General features: G+C 43.7%; 1 protein-coding gene across 2 annotated transcripts in view; it reads right to left on the bottom strand.

Moving 5' to 3' along the window:
- c2cd2l (c2cd2 like) overlaps positions 1–20,957 on the bottom strand; it is a 124,403-nt gene that overhangs the window by 18,859 nt on the left and 84,587 nt on the right. For both annotated transcript variants that reach the window (XM_041174563.1, XM_041174564.1), the window contains exons 6-10: positions 18,279–18,396; positions 15,125–15,248; positions 7,637–7,701; positions 6,323–6,450; positions 53–224 (exon numbers count right to left, since the gene is read on the bottom strand). In XM_041174563.1, the coding sequence (XP_041030497.1) occupies positions 53–224; positions 6,323–6,450; positions 7,637–7,701; positions 15,125–15,248; positions 18,279–18,396 (607 nt within the window). The remainder of the gene's footprint in view (positions 1–52; positions 225–6,322; positions 6,451–7,636; positions 7,702–15,124; positions 15,249–18,278; positions 18,397–20,957) is intronic.

The following is a 20,957-nucleotide window of genomic DNA, read 5'->3' as shown; positions in this document are numbered from 1 at the left end:
GGAGTTGGCATCACTTCACCAAAATGAGCACAAATAGAAATTGGAATCTTACCCATCTTTCCATCCATCTTGGGCCGGGATTGGATGGTTGTTACAGTTGTCACTATCGTTCCATCAGGCATTATGGTTCGATCCATTTCAATCTTTTTTGTAGGGGTCATAGTTGTTCGCACAGGGACTAGTGACTGGGCTGTCTTAGAATCTGTAGGTTCTATGTAACTCAACTGGAAAAAAAAACATTGTTTTATCACTAAATGGCTCTATTTTCCTCCCTTTGAAGTTGAACTTTGGTGGTGGGGAAACTTCTAGAAACAATAATTTGGGACAAAGTTAATCGTCACATGGACAAATGTGGATTAATTAACGAAAGCCAGCACAGATTTGTTAAGGGAAAATTGTGTTTAACTAACTTGCTGGAGTTTCTCAAAGAGGTAACAGAGAGAGTTGATGAGGGTAATGTGGCCAATATGGTGCACATGGACTTCCAAAAGGCATTTGATATAGTGCCACATAACAGACTTGTGAGGAAAGCTATAGTTCATGGAATAAAAGAGAGAGTAGCAACAGGGATACAAAACTGGCTGAGTGACAGTGTAATGACCTGATGTACCAGACAAGTTTCTACTTGAAACAGATAGCTTTAATACATAGAGCTCTTTTAGAAGCTACATGCTTGAACCAGGTCCATGACTAGAAAGCCACATCCCCTGGATTACCCGCGCTAAGGACTCATTCATCAAGAACAATCACGTAACCCTTAATAGGCTGCAGAATAGGTTATACCTTCAATCACTACATTTCCTCCCCTTTTATTTTTTTACATTTCCTATTTACAAAGAACATTTTAATCCACAACATATACATATATACAGGTCAAGTGATGAAAGATTAAGTCTCTGAGGTGGTTTTCTTATTTGGTTAGAGTGGCGTAGCTCTACCACGAGAGGTTCTCTCACTGGCTCGACATGATCAGGAACTGCAGCAGCAGGTACATTATTAGAAAGTAGCAGTTCAGGGTTAGGCAACTCGACAGAGACATTAGGTATGTCTATTCTAGGTCGATCTGTCACCTCAGGGATTAATAGTTTGGCGTTAACCACAGGCGTAATACCTGGTTGTTGTAAAGTCTCTCTACTCTAAGATGACCCACCTGTTTTTGGACAATTTGTTCTTCCATTTGGAATGACAAGGGACCAGTTTCTTGGACAATTATACCGGGAACCCAACAAGGTCTACTTCCAAAATTCTGCATGAAAACTGTATCTCCTACAGTAAATCTTCAAGCTTTGCTACGAATATCGGGATTCAATTTTTGATTGTTCTGATTCTTCTCTACCTTCCCCTGTAAGTTTAAGACTTAACCTTGTATGTAGGCGGCATTTCATCAATAATTCAGATGGTGTTGAGGCATCATACGATAATTGAGAAGGAAGTGGGAAAGTTGAGTTTCTAGAGTACCTTCGGATAACCTCTTCATTCCAGATTTGAAAGTTTGCACTGTTCTTTCAGCTAACTCATTTGATGAGGGATGATATGGTGCTGTTTAGCATTCTTGATTCCATTTAAACTCATGAATCTCTGAAATTCGGTACTAGTAAAGACTGTACTGTTATCCAAAACAGTGACTTCCGGTAGGCCATGTATATTAAAACATTGATGTAGCTTTTCAATAGTTGCGCTCGATGTCGATGATCTAACTTCATACAAGTCCATCCACAATCAATAAAAATATGGGCCCGAATTTTGTGTCTGCGGGCGGGCGCATGCCTGACCTGAACAGACGTGAAATAATGCGAGATGACGTCGGGCGAGCGTCCCCTGATGTCATTGCGCACTCTTGTGATATTTCACTCAGCGACTACGCGCAACAGTTGGAAGCACACCCACCGATGATTAAGCCCATTAACGATACAATCAACAGCGATTTTTCGTGGCCTGTCCACGTTTACAGTTTGCAGACGGGACGTTCTCCCAGCCGCTTTCACATTTTTACTCAAACCTTGATCCAGGGCAGGATGAAGTCTCTGTGGGGAAACAAAATAAGGAGAGATATCTGGGGACTATCTGTTTATGAGATATGCTATCGGGTGCTTGATTGTGCTGCATGGACATATTTTTCAGCATTTTTGTCGTTTCTTTCATTCTGTGGAGGTCTGCAGCTCGCTGGGGCAGCTGTCTGCCTTCAAGGAGCTCACTAGAAGCGCTCACCCACTCCCTCAGTGCCTGCCCTCTTCCTGCCCCCACCCCGTCACTGCTGAGCATTTCAGCACGAGTTTCATGCTGGCTGGCCGTTAATTGGCCCAACCGCCGTGAAATCACAATCGCAGTCGGAGGCCCATTTCCCGTCTGTTTCCAGGCCCACTGATTGTGCGTTCCTGATGAACGAGCATGGACCTACATAATCAACATGTATTCTAATCCAGGGTCAGCCAGGCCACTCCCATGGATGCAGTGGAGCTGAAACAGACAACTTCTGTTGTTACTAACACTGGAGACAGTGCCTGACCATGCTTTCAATGTCACTGTCTATGCCTGGCCACCTGACATAGCTTTGCGCAAGCATTTTCATCTTCGATATGCCTGGATGCACACTGTGAAGCTATGCCAAGAGTGGTTCTCTTCCTTGCGAAGGGATGACGACTCTTGGTCCCCACATCAAGATTCCATCTTGACAACTTAACTCTCTTCTGTCAGCATGGAATGGTCTTATCTCATGAGACACTGGAGAATTCGGCCACCCTTGCAATACAAGGTTTCGGACTTTCGACAAAATTGGACCTCTGTTCGTCCAATTCCTTATTTGCTTTGCACACACAGGTGAAGAGTCCAAGAAATTCGGCACAAGCACAACATCTTATGGCACAATGCTATCTGGTAATGGAGAACGACTGAGTTCTTCCGCATTTGCAATATGCACACCCGGATAGTGCATAAAGGTATACTCATAAGCAGATAATACCAAAGCCCAACATTGAATTCTTGCTGAGGCTATTGGCGGAATGACTTTATCCTCACCGAATAAAACCATTAGCGGTTTATGGTCCGACACTATGGTGAAATGTCCATCCAGATACTGATGGAATTTCTTCACTCCAAATATTACTGAAAAACCTTCCTTTTCTAGTTGTGAATAACCCTTCTCCGCTGCAGAAAGGGTTCTGGAGATATAGCTAAATGGCCTTTAAGAACCAGCTTCCATCCTGTGTGATTACGCAGCTCCCGCACCATAAGGAGATGCATCACAGGTTAATATTAATTCTTTTGAAGGGTCATAACATACCAGTAGACATGGTGAATGTAATAACTTCTTAACTTTCACAAAGGCTTCTTCATGTTGGGATTTCCATGACCAACAATGATTCTTTTTTAATAACAAGTATAATGGTGATAACACTGTTGACAAGTTTGGCATGAAGTGGCTATAATAATTGATCGTGCCCAAAAAAGACTTGGGTTCAGTTACACTGGACGGAGAGGGCACCTCTTTGATTGCCCTAACTTTCTCCTCTATTGGATGCAATCCCATGGCATCCACCCGGTGACCCAGGTAAGTGACTTCTGGTGCTTGGAATGTACATTTCTTTTCCTTTAATCGTACACCGGCTTCCAAGAACCTTCTTAAAACCTCTTCTCAGTTGGCCAAATGTTCGGCTTCCATTGACCCTGTGATCAGAACATCATCTAGGTATACTACTACTTGGGGGAGTTCTTGCAAAAGATTCCATGGTGCTTTGGAAGATTGCACATGCAGAAGATACTCCAAAGGGTAGGTGTGTATATTGATACAGGCCCTTGTGTGTGTTGATGGTTACAGACCGTCTGAACATGCTATCCAGCTCTAGCTGTTGATATGCATGATTCATGTCCAGTTTGGTATAGGATTTGCCTCCAGCTAGCTTTGCGTACAAGTTGTCTATCCTCTGGATAGGATATTTATTTAGTTTAGTTGCCTTGTCAATTTGCAGTCCCCACAAATATGAATAGTTTGGTCAGGTTTCATCATAGGGACTATGAGCGCTGCCCTTTCTGAAAATTGGACTGATTGGATGATGCCTAGCTTCTGTAAGTGGCACAATTCTGCAACCTTCTCCTTTAGGGCACAAGGCACAGGTCTGGCCTTAAAGAAACGGGGTGTCGCCCCCAGATCTACATATATTTTTGCTTGCAAGCCTTCTAACTTTCCCAATTCATCACAACATACACCTTCGTATATCTTTAGCAGCTCAGGAATTCCTCCTGTTCTCACTTGAAATATTTCAGTTGAGTTTAATTTTTTGTAACCAGTCTCAGCCCAGAAGACTAGGTCCTTCACCTGTCACTATGATCACTGAAAGCTGGGCTGTCTGTTGCCTATAGGACACAGGCACTGTGGCGATGCCATTTACCTATATTGATTCTCCAGTGTATGTTTTCAATTGGGCCATGGTTTACTCCAGATTCAGTGGCTGGGCACCTTCATTTAGGTATTTAAATGTGTGTTCTCCCACCACTGTGGTTGAGGCTCCTGTATCCAACTCCATGAGCAGTGGCTTCCCATTCACTTTATTGGTTCAGTTTTTACTGCTTTGACATTGTACAGGGAGTAGGTATTGGTATCGTCAGCTTCAGGTTCTGTTATATTATTCACTTCAATCATTTTGGTCTGCTATCTCAAGGGCTGTCTCGATTTCACCCTGCATTGCTTTATTTCTTATGGCAGTAATGGCATTGTGCCTCCTTGAATCTGCAGGTGTCCGGTACATGGTTACCCCCACATCTGTAACAGATTAACTTTGGAGCTGCTGCTGAAATGCTTCCATTAGGCCTTTTCGATTATCGAGCAGGAGGGACTGCCTCTCGCTTTGCTGCTGTGGTCTCTGGTTTTTGCACCATGCCCGGCATTAGGTTCCCCTCACTCCACGTGAAAAATGGCACCATGTTGCACACTCTGTAAAGCCTGTGAGTCCCTTGCAACACTTTCCACGGCGAGTGCTATTTCCACGGTGCACTTCAAATCGATAACTTCTGTCAGTAAGCGGTGCTGAATGGCATCATCGTGAGTGCCACAAACTAACCAGTCCCACAACATGTCATTGAGCGTGTCTCCAACATCGTAGTGCTCAGTCAATTGCTTCAACTTCGCTATATTCGTGAAGAACGATCACATGACCTCTAATAGGCAGTTGGAAAGGTTATACCTTCAATCATGACAGACAGGAAACAGAGAGCAGTGGTTACCGATGCTTTTCGGATTGAAGGAAGATTAGTAGTGGAGTTCCCCAGGGGTCAGTGTTGGGACCCTTGCTCTTCCTGATATATGTTAATGACCTAGATAGTGTACTAGGCACAATTTCAAAATTTGCAGATAATATGAAAGTTGCAAGCATTGCAATTTGTGAGAAGAATAATGTAGAACTTCAAAAGGACATAGATAAGTTGATGGAATGGGTGGACAAATGGTAGATGAAGTTCAATACGAAGAACTGGAGAGACAATATAAAATAAAGGATACAACACTTAAGAGGGTGCAGGAGCATATGTGCATAAAGGTAGTAGGACAGGTTGAGAGAATGGTTAATAAAGCATACATTATCCTAGGCTCTATTAATAGGGGCATAGAGTACAAAAGCAAGGAGGCTATTTTGAACCTTGTATACAATACTAGTTTGGCCTCAGTCAGACCAAGTAAGATTGGCAAGTTTTCTTTTCCAAAAGGGCAAAGGGAACCGTGTGGATTTTTACAATAATCCAGTAATTTCATCACCACTATTAGTGATACAAGCCATGGCGAGATTTGAACCCATGTCTCCAGGCCTTTGGATTATTGGTTTTATAAATTAAGCACTATGTTACCGTACCCCATTTTATGGTACCCTATTCTTTATGAATGAGCCTAGATGGTGAGTGTTGGCAAGCAATTCAACTGTACAGAGCATTACAGCTGAGCTCTGCATACACCGTGGATTGAACCCAGAATCCGGGTGTGATTAGTAGAGTGTGTCATTCGCTTGTTACATTCAGTAAGCCTTGCCTTCAGCCATCATATTCAGTGTGAACTTACTTTCCTAGTCATTGCTAAGAGGCAGATGCACCTGTTAAATGAAAGATCTTTGTGGTCTGGAGAAGTTTATATGTTGCATCAGCTATTTGCAAATTCGCATCAAAAATGAACGGAGAAGAGAGTTTTGAATTTTTCAATTGGAGAGCACGACTGGATCTTCCAGAGAAATCCAGCATCGCCTGGTTAAAGGAGATACTGCTGCAACAAAGGAGAATAAAAGGACCCAGAAATGGGGAAAATAAAAATAAATTTTAAAAGTTATACTCAGGATAGTTAGCTTACCTCCAGTGAAACTGATCCAGTAGCAGTGTTTGATATCCCTGGAGTGGCTGCTAATGCTAAATTATGATATCCAGAAGGGGATCTCCGAGGTAAATCCAGCGGGATCACACTCTGCCCTAACAGTATGCCTGCAAAAGAATGAACAGGGCTATGTGAATCCTACTTATATTCGACTACTGCCACTCACCCATCACTGGAAGCTGTGCAGGACAGGCCTCCGGCTCTTCACACAGCCTGAATGTTTTGCTGCTTCACCTCCCTCTGATAACCCAACCAAGATTGTCACATTGACATATTGCAAATTCATGTCTCCTCACCACTTGGCACAGTCCATCAATCCATGAAAGCATTGTGCCAACCAGCTCTTTGTCACTTTTTAGTGACAGTGATATTCCTGGTGATTTTCTCACCCACCCATGAAACCAGAGAGAAGGCATGAGCCCACCCATTAAGAACCCACACTCCAGTTCTGTCAACCAGTGGAAAATTGTATTAAAGACTTCAACACTGTAGATTAGTTGTACAGTATGCACAAAAGGAAATTTGGCATTGCCCACATTTCAATAATGGAATGGATTGGAAATTCAGTTTGGTCTGTCTGGACTGTTGGACATTAGATTACATGGAAATGGGATCATGCAAAACTCACCTGGATGACCAGGAAATTTGGGATTGAGATGCAAGTCTCAGAGTTACAAGTATCCCTCAATGTTATTGAAGAAACATGGAGGGGTAACGGTAAGCATGAGTAAGAGCAGAATAATGCCCCAAACTTGTCCATGTTCAGTGCCTCATAATCCACATGATCATTAAATTCTCAACTCTGAGTCAGAAGGTTGTGGGTTCAAGTGCCACTCCAGAGACTTCAGCACAACATCAAGACTGACACTCCACTGCAGTATCAAGGGAGTGCTGCACTGTTGGAGGTATCTTCTTTCAGATGTAATGTTAAACTGAAGTTCTATCTGCCCACTCAGCTGAATATTAAAGATCTCTCAGCACCATTTGAGAAATGGCAGGGGAGCTCTCCCCAGTGTCCTGGCCAATATTTATCCTTCAACTAACATCATTAAAAAATACTATCAGTTCATCATCACATTGCTGTTTCTGGGAGCTTGCTGTGCACAATTTGGTTGTGCTTCAAACATTTCATAACACAAAGGCATTCTGAGACATCCTGAGGTAGTGAAAGTTGCGATATAAATGCAAGCTCTCTCTTTCCTTCTTTCCTAATTAGCCTACTGAGTACAAGGTTTGTTGGTGTATCTAAGCTTATTGTTAATGTGGATTTTCTTGCTCCAAGCAAACACTTACTCTCACTTTGCTCTGACTTTTCCACAATCTTCACTTTCATCTCCTTGCTTCTTGCTCCCAGCTCACTAGCAAAGAACACAAAACACATCACATTACTAAAGAGATTAACAGTGAGGGAACTCTAATATCACAACATGCATTGCAAGACAAAGCTGATGAGCAAGGTGAGTGGAACTAATTGGATAGGTCTTTCAAAGAACCAACACAGGCACAATGGGCTAAATGGCCTCTTCCTGTGCTGTGTGATTTTATGATTTAAGGAAATGGGTAGATGACAGCCGATACCATCCTACTTGTACCTGCAATGTTAATTTTGGCTGCACAGGATGCGGGAGAGAGTGTTCACCACCCAGACGAAGAATATTTCAGGCGACCCTAAGGCCCAGCTCTTCCAGAAGTAAGTAATTTTCACAGGGCCTGCCTGTTACAGAGTTCTGAAATCACACAGCCACTCTTTCCAATAAGTATATTGTCACCGGACTAATTGTAGCCTTTTGGCAGAATAGGTAAAATTGTAGTGAAATAAAAACACAAAACTGCGGATGCTGGAAATCCAAAACAATAACAGAATTACCTGGAAAAACTCAGCATCGGCGGAGAAGAAAAGAGTTGACGTTTCGAGTCCTCATGACCCTTCAGTTCTGTCGATGGGTCACGAGGACTCAAAACGTCAACTCTTTTCTTCTCCGTCGATGCTGCCAGACCTGCTGAGTTTTTCCAGGTAAAATTGTAGTGAAGCCTAATACAGTTCATCGCACTTGTTCTGTGATGCTGTTAGTTCCTCAGGTCAGATTGTTTCATTGCGATAGGCTTCTAACTGCTTTTAGTTCACCCTGCTGCTTATCAGTTCACAATATCCTCTCCAGTTTTAGACAGGCAGTATCATCAAATCCTCAAACCACTGCCATTCCTGCCCATTTTCGGCTGAGCAACATACTCACGCTGCGATTTACTGATATCTGGCCGCTGGATCTGTTAGCAGTGTCAACAGTGATGATCTTATTTATCCTTACAAGAATTCAAGACCCAGGTGGGATAGCCAATGGCATCCATGTAACCAAATTCAAGCCTTGTTAACAGCTAAGCCACAAATGGTGGCAAAACCTGGACAATTCCTTGAGCAGGAGTTAAGGAGTTAATGAAAACTCTTGTCAGGCTACTACTGTTCTAACACCAATAAGAAGTCGTAATAAATGTCATTCGACCATATTAGCAGGTTGGGTAGGTGATAGATATCTTCAGATAATTAAAGGTCCCTGGTAGACAAAGAAAAGCTGTTCCCATTAGCGAATGGTACAAGGATTAGGGGACACATATTTAAGGCTTTGGTCAAGAGATACTTGGGGGGGGGGGGGGGGGGGGAGGGGAGCGGATACAAGGAAGAATTTTTTTTATATGCAGACAGTAGGGACCTGGAACTTGCTGACTATGAGGGCAGTGGAAGTGACAATTAAAGATTTCAAATCCTTATTGGAAATTGGATAGGCACCTTGAGGAAAATACACATGCAGGACTATGGGGATAGAGCTAGAGAATGGGACTGACTGATTTCCTCCACAAAGAGCCAGCATGGCCCCGAAGGGCTAAATAGCCTCCTTCAGTACTGTTATGACTCTATAAGCCTATGGAGCCAAACTGAAAAGTCGCTACAATTTCCTGAACTTAAATGGACTGTCAGAAGTTAGGATTGTGTTACGGTGTTGTGCAAAGAACCAAAATACAGTCCTGAGCAACAGCCAGCCGTCAGAACATCAGGTCGACCGCAGCTTGGTATCTCAACTCGTGCCAGCAAGAGTGAGGGCATTGCCCCACCCACACTATTCTGCACCATGGATTTCCAAACGTAGACGAGGTTGCCAAGCAGAGATTAAAACCTCTGCCCCAGAAGGGATGATGAAACAGAGGCTGGGTTCACGCTCTCCCCAGTGGCAATTAGGGTGACACTGGCAGAGGCTTGTTAAGCAGACCGCTTCCTAATGCCAAAAGGGTAACTTTAGATGAACCATGGTTTTGTTTACAATGTGACAAACTGCTTTAATCTTGACTCCACACTCCCCCGGTTGTGACCTTCAATCCACAGGTTTGACCCTGAAACCGACAGATCCTCAAATCACCCAATAAACTTACAAGTCTCAGAAATGTACACCTCAGCAGTGAGCTGCATTGAAGAAAAAGTGCCAAAGCCAGTGTTTTGCCACTGGCACACATCACTGAAATGAAACACAGCAGGTTAACCTTTTAGAGTACCGAATGTCTTTTGAAACTTGCACATTCGCTAACTGCTTAAAATGGATTTTCAGTCTCCGTCAGCAGTCACCACCTCGACTGCCGATTCCTGGTGAAATCACAAAATAGCAGTGCACCCACAAATGCTCCAAACCTCTCTGGAACTTTCTCTGCTTCCAAGTGATGCAGAGTCATAAGCCCGTTTAAAGGAAGCATGTTTACGGTTTTGCTGCATCTTACACAGACAGGAAATCATTGCATTAGGATCTGTGGACTCAGGAATATTCTATTTTAGCACCAATTCCTGTCAAATTGCTTACATTCATGGGCAGTTCTTTCCAATAGTTCTTTGTAAGGCTGCAATACCATCATCTGGTCAGTGAGATCACTAATAGCATTACATCTTACACCATCCCATCTCTAGCTTTTTCCAGTTCTGACAAAAGGTCACAGACCTAAAAACATTAACACTCTTTCTCTCTCTCCACAGATGTACCCTGAGCTGCTGAATATTTTGAGCATTCTCTGTTCAGTTTTGCGTTACAGTGTTTCACACGTATGTGTGCACACATGTAGTGAGTGGATTCCTACCTGCTTTATTAGATTCTCGAACACACACCAGAAAGCGCAATTTGATGTTTTAAGTATGCAACAGAGAGCTTATTTTAGATTCTGAAAAATATGAGCGATTCATTCACTGGATCTTTTGTGTTTTCTCTCTATTTAGCATTTAATTTACTGTATTGTGAATGTCCCTGAGCTGTCGGGAGCTTGGGCATACACACTCACTGTTCTTGCTTTCCATTATGGGGAGGTGATGGTGCAGTGGCAATGTTGCTAGACTAGCGATCCAGAGACTTAGGATGATGCTCTGGGGACCCAGGTTTGAATCCCGTCACAGCAGATGGTGGAATTTGAATCCAATAAAAATCTGGAATGCAATGATGGTTGTAAAAACCCATCTGGTTCCCTATGTGACTCCAGACTCACAGTTATGTGGTTAACTCTTAAATGCCCTATGAACAAAGGCAACTAGGAGTGGGCAATAAATGCTGGCCCAGCCAATAATTCCCACACTCCATTAAATTTAAAAAAAATTTTGCTCATGCATCCTCAAATAAGATTTAATGCTGAGTTACATAAGCAGATATTAGGTGATCAAAAGCTTGTTCAAAGAGGTGGGTTTTAAGGACTGCCTTAAAGGAGTTAGGAGAGAGAGGTGGAGGGGTTTTGGCTGGGGGATTCGATTCCAGAGCCTCGGCTCCACCAATGGTGGATTGATTAAAGTTGGGGATGTGCAAGACTCCAGAATTGGGGGAGTACAGAGACCTCGAGGGTTTAGGGCTGGAGGATGTTACTAGAGATAGGGAAGGCAAGGCCACAGAGGGATTTTAAAACATGAATGAGTTTGCGAGTTTGCTTTTGCAGTACTTTTAACAAAGAGCACTGTGCTTACCTCATCCTTATGTTTATTGCAGTAATAGATTTTTAAAACAAAATTGTCAGCATTGGTACTTGTGAGTTTATGACAGGAAGTGGTGTTGAGGTAGAAGAGTAGCCATGATCGCACTGAAGTAGTAGGCTTGAAGGGCTGAATGGCCTATTCCTGCTCCTATTCTTTATAAAATATGTTAAATGAATGGAACTAAATGGCTAGTTTTTCAAGCTCCAGTGCAGATGCAATGAAATCTGCACACTATAGGAAGAGTTCAGAAGATTGGAACAAATTGGTTACCAGCACTGTGGGTGTACCTACACCAGATGGACTGCAGCGGGTCAAGGTGGCAGCTCAGAACTACTTTCTCAAAGGCAACTAATGATAGCTACCAAATGCTGGCCCTGCCAGTGATGCTCACATCCCATGAAAGGATTAAAAAAAATGGATAGTTCTTCCAAAGAGCCAGCACAGGAACAATGGGCTGAATAGCCTCCTATGTTGTAAGACTCTACAATTCTAAATTCTCAATCTCAAAGCGAACACAAAGAAAAATTAAACATTTCCATTCTAAACTGTTCTCCTTTCTTCTGCAGGTTCTCCAGCCTGCCCATACTGATCAGTGACAGATTCAAAATAGAAAAAAGGCTCATTCCCAATGGACATTAAGGATTCCTTTTGGGTTTTCAAGGCACCTCTCCTCCCTTGGACGAAGACCAGGGCTTCTGCTTGATCACTTTGCCCAGTTCGCAGTCTAGGTGAGAGTGAGACCATAGCTCGATGCAAGATTGCCAGAGCAAGCTTGCATCCTACTTACTTGATGGCAGAGTGGGACATCAGTGTGACTTCCCAGGCCAGGCTTGGAATCATTGCTAAATCTGAACTGATCTGAATTGTCCAATTTGTAGCTGCAGGTGTGCTCCACTTATAGTGCACATGATTCATCTGGAAAGAAAACAGCTAAAATAGACAAAAAGAGTTTTCCTATGCCAAGTGCATTAAATGTCATACATCTGTTGCTGGTTACATATACGAGAGGAATATTGGTTTGTACAGATGATATTTTGTCGAGTCAACAGTAGCTTCAGCGTATGTTATATTAGCTCCAATTTGACTATGTCTGGAACCATTTTACCCTCTATGGTGCGAAGAAGTGTATCTCATTCCTTCTTCCAATGCCTGAGGTGTTTAATCAAACTCAGTAACTTGCAGTTTGCCTGTTTGTGGCCACGATTAAATACTCTACACCAGAACCCCTATCCAGCTGACTGAACGGGGCGGGTGGCGGGGGGGAGCAGTGGAATTAAGCATCTCCATGAGGGCATTTTAAAGCCTTTATAAAGGTTTGAGAACAACATCACCAGGTGGGGTGATTCACAGCCCCTTAATAATCAGCACAGGGTTTAATCAAAACTGGTTAAGCAAGGCCACAATGAGTTAGTATGTTAGAAATTTCTCTCTAAAATTACCCATTGCAGATTTTAACCATCACTCATCCTCTTTCAGGGTAAAAGCAGCGACAGATGTTGGAATGCCTGTAGCTGCTGATAAAACTGTTCCAGCTTTAAGAAATCCCAAAAATAACTTGCAATTTCCATTGAGCCAAAGCCTACTAAATAGTGTTTGTTGTGTTAGACTGAGTCACTGCTTTCACTGGTGAGTAAACGAGCTGAGGTTTGGGATTTCAGTCTGGTTTGATAATACTCTGGCTGGCTAATTGCTGTCGTAATGCCAATACATGGGAAAAAGTTAAAATACTGCAACTTCTATCTCTGCACAGATGGAGCTTCAGCAGGCGACAGCTATCAGGATCTACGAGAAGGAACACCAAAGAACAGACAACAGGCACCACCAGTCCTGTGTTATATTCCCCGCCCACCCCATTCCCCACACTTCCCCACACACGACCCCCACCCCACCCCACCCCCAACGATTCAACAACGCCAGTTGCAAACCCGGCCTCTATAGGAGATTAACTGTGTGATTAGTCAACAGCTCCACTATCATTGCTTCATGCGACTACCAGGAATGGTAGAAGTGAACTAGATGATTCCTGGTTTTTTATCGTGCAGCAATTCCCACCTTCCTGAATCCCTGGAAATAAACTGACCATCACACGTCACCATCACTGTTCTAATGAAAGGTCATCGCCCTGAGTGTTAACTCTATTCCTCTCTACACAGACACAGCCTGGCCTGCTGAGTTTTTCCAGCATTTTCTGTTTTTATTTCAGATTTACAGCCTCAGTATTTTGCTTTTGTCTGAAAAATGATTGCAATGAACAAGCTAAGTATCACATTCCATTACTCTCATTGGAAGCAAGGTCATAGGTAATCATCAGCATAGAATATAACATTGACTGTAACTTAAAAATAAATACCTGCCAACTTAATAGAGTTGAAACTGTCACTCAACGGTTGCTCTGCACATACCGACCCCTACATCTGCTGCCTGTTGAGACTGCGATATCTCTATGGTCCTCTCCCTCCTTATTAGATTCAGTGACTGGGTCATCACTCACCAATCAAGGACTTTTGTTAGAAACTGCTCGTTGATCCTTCTTCTTAAGTCATGTTTGGGGACCTACAATCACACCATCAACCTCTGGGTATCTCGCGCATCTGAAAGCCGAGGCAGTCAGTGGCGATGTCAGGACCCATTGCCTGCTGTTGCCCTCGTTCCAATTTCTACACGCCTGCATACGCTTTTCAGAAGTGACCTGGAGATGCCAGTTGCTTGGACCCTTCTGGGCAATAGCATCAAAGCCAATGATCTCACAGTTATCCTGGTTTCTTCAACAATCTCTTCCCTTCTATTAGCTTGATTGACTGGATATTCCCCCAACTTAAAAGCAGGGATTGGAGCTTACAGTCTACATGGCTTGGAAGCAGCTGGTTTTAGGATTGTTAGATATGGAAAACCATGAGGCTGGATTTCACAGAGTGTGGTGGGTTGAGGAGGGTGGGGGGGGGGGGGGGGGGGGGGGGGGCGGTGTTATTGCAAAGCTCCTGGTTGGAAGAGTTGGCCAGGAGCCAAGGCACCTGAAGTGGCCCAGCCCGCAGCCAAAATGTGCTGCCGGTGGGCTAAACGAGCAGAGAGTGGTGCTTGTGCCCCTCGAGAGCCGCAGGCCAATCAGATTGCAGTCCCAGCGGCACCAATAGAATTGCAAGGAGGGCCATGGACAAAAAGGACATGGATCCCAGAGAGAAGAGGGTTGGGGGTGGTGGTGTTGGAAGGGGAGGGATCGGGGAGCCCAGCGAGGGGCATGGGGGTGGCTTTTGGAGGCCACGTGGAAAAGAACAAAGTGGGGGTGGGGTGGGATTATCATCTTGGAGAAGAGAGGTGCTTCTGATGTGTACAGAGCAACTCCAAAGGATGTACTTTCCGCCCCCCACCCGCCAATCCTTTCCACCTTTTAAGCAGTTTCCTCAAAAAGCGGGCTGGCCACTCCCTCCTGCCTGCCCACACCAGCCCATATGATGGTGTGGACAGCGTATTGTTCCAGTCAATTGGCTTGGCTCAATTGTTTGTTAATTATTTATTTAAAAATAGCCGGCAGGCTGCTGATTTCAGCTCCCACCTTCCTACTGTGTCATAGGCAACAGCTTGGGGGCTGGTGGGAAGGTGGTGGGCTTGCCAGCCTCCCTCTGCCAAAAATACATCGGGCGGGCGGCCATAAAATCCTACCCATGGACCTGAGAAGAAGCTTTCCTATGTCCGAGTCACAGTGAAATTTCCATCTTAATGTGGGAAGATACTGGGAATTTCTCATTCCTCCTTTGACGTTTCTCCATCTTATTGTAAGAATAACGACACAGGTCACTTACAAGATCAGCTCCTCATTCCACTTCAGCTCTGAGTTTCCATTTGGAGACTTGGGCACCACAGGTTTTGTTCTTTTAAGCTGCACCGGGCTATCCAGCTCCAACACACAACACAGCTCTCTACTTCCTGAAAGGCATGAGGGGAGAAAAAAAACATTAGGTTACACAGCAACAAGATGTGGAGCTGCAATCTCCATCCAGTGACAAACTTGAGAGATCAGCAATTACAGACAAAATATCAGTGTGGCTCAGCAGGAGTCAGAAGATTGTGGGTTCAAGCCCCACTCCAGATCTAGGCTATCACCTCAGTGTAGTATTCAGGGAGTGCTGCATTGTTGGAAATGCTGTCTTTCAGATGAGTTGTTAACTCAAGCCCAATTTTCCTTTTTAGTGGATGTAGAAAATCCCATGGATTTTTTTTTTGAAAATGAGTGGACCATTTACTCAATAGGTGGCCTAGATTTATCCCTAAACCAACACCACTCAACAGATTAACTGACCATTCATCTCACTGCTGCTTTTGGGATCTTGCTGCCCTTGAAACTGCTTGCTATGTTGACCTACAAAACAAGTGTGCGCGCTTCAAAAATAACTGTTTTGGTGCGAAGCAGTTGGGACAAGCTGAGGTTATGAAAGTCACCTTATCAATACAGTTTATTCTTTTATTTATGTTTACTTCTTTAGGATATGCTATTTGTTTGATTTGCTGCCTCTTTTTCTTCCGATACCACACTGGAGCCAACTGGTGGGGGGTGCACAATAGGAACCCTTTAATAACATATCCCCTCCCCGCCAAATCCTATTTTCTCTTCAATGTCAGCCATGGTTCAGTTGACAGCTCAGTGTGTCAAGAACTATTCCAAGTTTTGAACATAAAAACTCAGGGCAACACCCTAGTGCAGGAGGGAGTGCTACACTGTTGAAGGTACTGACTTTCAGTTGAGATGTTAAACTGAGGCCCCATCTGCCCTTTCAGGTGGACACAAAAGACCTCTTGGCACCATCTCGTAGGAGAGTTGTCCCAAGTGTCCTGGCTACTATTTATTCCTCAATCAATGTCACAAAAGCAGACTATCTGGTCATTAATCACATTGTTGTTTGCGGGAGTTTTCTGTTCACAAATTGGCTCCTGTGATTCCTCCAATACAACAATAGCTACACTTTAGGAGTACTTCATTGGCTATCAAACGCTTTGAGATGTCTGGTGAAAGGTACTATGTAAATATAAGTCTATCTTTCTTCCTCCACCTCCTCTTTCTCCACTGCGCGAGATGTCTGGCCTCTTATTTTCTACTTCCTTACACCAACATGACTGAGACTAGGAACTGGGCAAAGTGGGGAACTGAACATTTCAACTCAAAGTCTTTGTTTTCTTCATAATATTTCTATCTGTCTTCTTTACTTACGAATTTTGATCTCATGCAGGGCTATGTCTCCATGGACACCAGATGTCTTGTAGTACATTATTTAATAATTATGGATGTGTGAACTTTGACATCGAGCGTCACTAGACTATTCAATCACTTGTGATTGTGTTGACTACACCCATGTAGCTGACTCTGGCACAGAATTCCAGAAACTGAACTGGACTAGCCATATAAATACTGTGGCGACAAGAGCAGGTCAGAGGCCAGGAATTGTGCAACGAGTAACCCACCTTCCGACTCTCCAAAGCCTATCCACCGTAAACAGGCACAAGTCAGGAGTGTGATGGAATAATCCCCATTTGCTTGGATGAGTGCAGCTCCCACAACACTAAGAAGCTTGACACTATCCAGGACAAAGCAGCCCACTTGATTGGCACCACATCCACAAACATTCATTCCCTCCACCTCCAACACACAGTGGCAGCAGTGTGTACCATCTAAAAGATGCACTGCAGGAATTTACCAAGGCTTCTTCGACAGCACCTTCCAAACCCACAACCACTGCAATCTAGAAGGACAAGGGCAGCAGGTACATGGGAACACTATCACCTAGAAGTTCCCCTCCAAGTCACTCACCATCCTGACTTGGAAATACATCATCGTTCCTTCACTGATGCTGGGCCAAAATCCTGGAGCTCTCTCCCTAAAAGCACTGAGGGTGTACCTACACCACATGGACTGAAGCGGTCCAAGAAGGCAGCTCACCACCACCTTCTCAAGGGCAACTAGAAACAGGCAACAAATACTGGCCCAGCCAGCGAAGTCCACATCCCATAAATGAATAATTAAAAAAAGAATACTGCAGCATAGATTTGCTAGAAATGAACAGGAATGAACAGAGACTTTTAGTATAGCTGAGAAGGTGAGGTGATAGAAGGCTTCGGAATTATGAAAGGTTACGATAGGGTAAATGGTGATGGGTGTTTTCACTGGTCAGTAACACATGAACAAAAGGATACAAAGTTTAAACAGTCGCAAAAATCAATTCCTTATGTGGTTCAAACATCGAATTCTTTACCACAAGGCTGAAGCAGAGTCAATATAATATTTTAACTGGTCAATTGTTTGGAAATGTGGAATATTAAAGGGCAGAGGGACTGAGCAGGGAATTAAACCAGGTGTGGAAAAAAACAGAAACAAAAAACAAAATTCCTGAAAAACTCGGCAGGTCTGGCAGCATCTGTGGAGAAAAGCAGAGTTAACATTTCAAGTCCATATGACCCTTCTTCAGAGGGGTCTGGAGAAGGGTCATACGGACTCGAAACATCAACTCTGTTTCTGACTCCACAGATGCTGTCAGACCTGCTGAGTTTTTCCAGCATTTCCTGTTTTTGTTTCAGATTTTCAGCATCCGCAGCATTTTGCTTTTATCTTGGGGGGGAAAACAGCCTAGATTAGATGGGCTGAATGGTCTGTAACATTCTATGGTCAGAATCAATTCCTTCCCAGGAAGCTTAGCTATTGTCTTTCCTCTCGAGAAGCCCCTAGCCATTGGACAAATTGTCACACACAACCCCAAAGGAGGGGCCGGTTAGCTCAGTGGGCTAGATGGCTAATGTGTGGATCAGATTAGTGCCAACAGTAAGGGGTGCGATCCCTGTTCCGGCTGAGATAGACTTGGGGCCTGCCTCCTCGCCGTGCCCCATAGTAAAATCATGGTAGATCGCCGCGATTCAGCGGCACTGGAATTGAGAATGCAACCTTGGAGAAGATGGTCCCGAGAGTCTTACCCACTTCTTCCGCTCTGCTCACGTTTGCCTTCAGCTCTCTGACCACCAGCCTGCACCCGGCATTGAGCACTGCCTTTGATGGAGATGCCAATCCCTTCCCAAATTTCTCAGCAGGTACCTGGGTGGAAGAAAGGAAATGGTTACTTCGACAACTCCCCCTCAATTCAGTTGGACGATTGTGGTGTTCCCTATTAATTTTTGTGCCCAGATCAGTAGCTCACAATCGGTCTTCCTTCACCAAACTTCAAATAAGCAAACAAGTGTTACATATTTCCATAGGCTGCCAACATAATGCTGCTGTGTGTGTAACCAGTAGGAAGGAGATGGTCTTACTAGGAACAGGAACATTAGTTTATATCATGGTGACAGATTCTAATGCTTCAACTGAAATTCGGGGAGATTGTTGACTTTCTGCTGATTCGTATCATAAATGTTGCTGTAATTATTTTTTTTTTAAACTGGATCTCAAAACTATAGAATCTTCACCACCCATAGTCTACCCTTCCTCTAATAGCCTTCAGGCTTCAAAAACCCAACCTTGCTGTCACCTTAATGCAATGTATTCCTCAGCTTATCTCCAACTCTTTTCATCCATTTACGTCTACTTGAAGAGCGTACTTTTTAATCATTCACAGGGTGTGGCGGTCGCTGGCAAGGCCAGCATTTGTTGCCCATCCCTAAAGTTGCCAAGTTATGGGGAAAAGGCTGGGATGTGGGGCTAAATTTACAGATGTTTCAAAGAGCTGGAACAGGTGTGATGGACAGAATCGCCTCCTTCTGCACTGTAAGAATCTATGAATTTTGGCTTGTCTTTCACTGTGGGCCTTGGCTCAATCTCTCAATAAAATAATGCATTTATATCTTTCCTTTGATTATAGCAGCCCTTCCAAAGTCATAAAACAACCATTTCACCGAAGACATTCTAGTTTTTAAACAAACTGGCTAAGAAAATAGACTGATAATAGTATTTAGTACCTCAACACATGCACTACCAGGATGAATGTACATACATCGGAATAAGAATACTAGATGGGATAGACACCGTATTTTACTCGAGTGATTGTTTAGATTTTCGTCCTTAACATATGTGATCACTTTTTTCTACATCCTACATTAAGGCCAAACGTCTTTGTGCAGGTTCAAGGGCTTTTATATTCTTTACAGTAAAGTCAGAATTGTTGTTTCTCCAAATGGAACAAGATGGACTTTCACAGAATCACAGAATTGTTACGGTGTAGAAGGAGGCCATTCAGCCCATCATGTCTGCACCGGCTCTCTGAGTATTTTAACTTAGTGGCAATCTCCTGCCTTTTCCCCATATCCCTGCACGTTGTTTCTATTTAAATAATCATCCAATGCACTCTTGAATGCCTCAGTTGAATCTGCCTTCACCACACTTACCGGCAGTGCATCCTGAACCCTAACTACTCGCTGAGAGAATAATTTTTTACTCACTTTGCATTTGCTTCTTTTGCAAAACATTTTAAAACTGTGCCCTCTGGTTCTCAATCCATTTACGAGTGGGAACAGTTTCTCCTTATCTACTCTGTCCAGACCCCTCATGATTTTGAAAACTTCTGTCAAGTCTCCTCTTAGCCTTCCCCTCTCCAAGGAAAACAGTCCCAACTTCTCCAATCTTCCCGCATAACTGAAGTGTCTCATCCCTGGAACCATTTTCATAAACCTTTTCTGCACTCTCTCCAATGCATTCACATCCTTCCTATAGTGTGGTGCCCAGAAATGTACACAACACTCCAGCTGAGGTCTAACCAATGACTTATATAAGTTCACCATAACTTCCCTGCCCTTGTACTCTATGGCCCTATTAATGAAGCCCAGCATACTGTATGGTTTAGAAACAGCTCTCAACTGTCCTGTCACTTTTAATGATTTATATACATATACGCCCAGGTCTCTCTGCTCCTGCACACCCTTTAGAATAGTACCCTTTATTTTATACTGTCTCTCCACATTCTGTGTACCAAAGTGCCTCACACTCCTCTGCATTGAACTTCATCTGCCACCTATCTGCCCACTGCACCGATGTGTCAATGACCTTTTGAAGTTCTACTTTGTATTGGGACAGGGGTGTCCACAGATTTTGCCTTTGAAGGGCACTCACTGTACTGCAGAGCCCTCCAGGTTTACATCTCAAGTTTACATATAAAGTTCCTGTTAACGTACACTCATCCCAAGTTGCTGATACCAATGGAATTTGTTTGTGGGTTGCCACATTCATCCGCCAATGAAGGAACAGCACTGAGAGCAGATCTGCTCAAAGCTCCACAGAATTCAAACAGGAGAAAACAGAATATTAAGAAATACGGGACAAAAAGAATCTAAGCTGCCAGATCTTTGCAAACTATACCTGACCCCAGGTCATAATTAGGTACCCTGACACTTCTACCCAATCTTCTGTGCCATGATGTCACCAATGAATGTGACATAAGAAATAGGAGCTGTCAGAGGTCACTTGGCCCCTTGAGCCTGCTCCGCTATCCGAGGCCATGGTTGATCTTCTTTCCCACCCTATCCCCATATTCCTTCATACCTTAAGCACCCACAAATCAATTGGCCCCAGCATGAATATACTCAGTGTCTGAGCATCCATAGCCCTTCAGGCTAGTGAATTCCAAAGATTCACAATCCTCTCAGCGGAGGAAGTTCTTCTCATCTCGG

Source organism: Carcharodon carcharias, chromosome 25, assembly GCF_017639515.1.
Source record: "Carcharodon carcharias isolate sCarCar2 chromosome 25, sCarCar2.pri, whole genome shotgun sequence".
NCBI lineage: Eukaryota > Metazoa > Chordata > Chondrichthyes > Lamniformes > Lamnidae > Carcharodon > Carcharodon carcharias.
The sequence above is the reverse complement of the archived record's forward strand: the minus strand, read 5'-3'. Positions and strand labels throughout refer to the sequence as shown.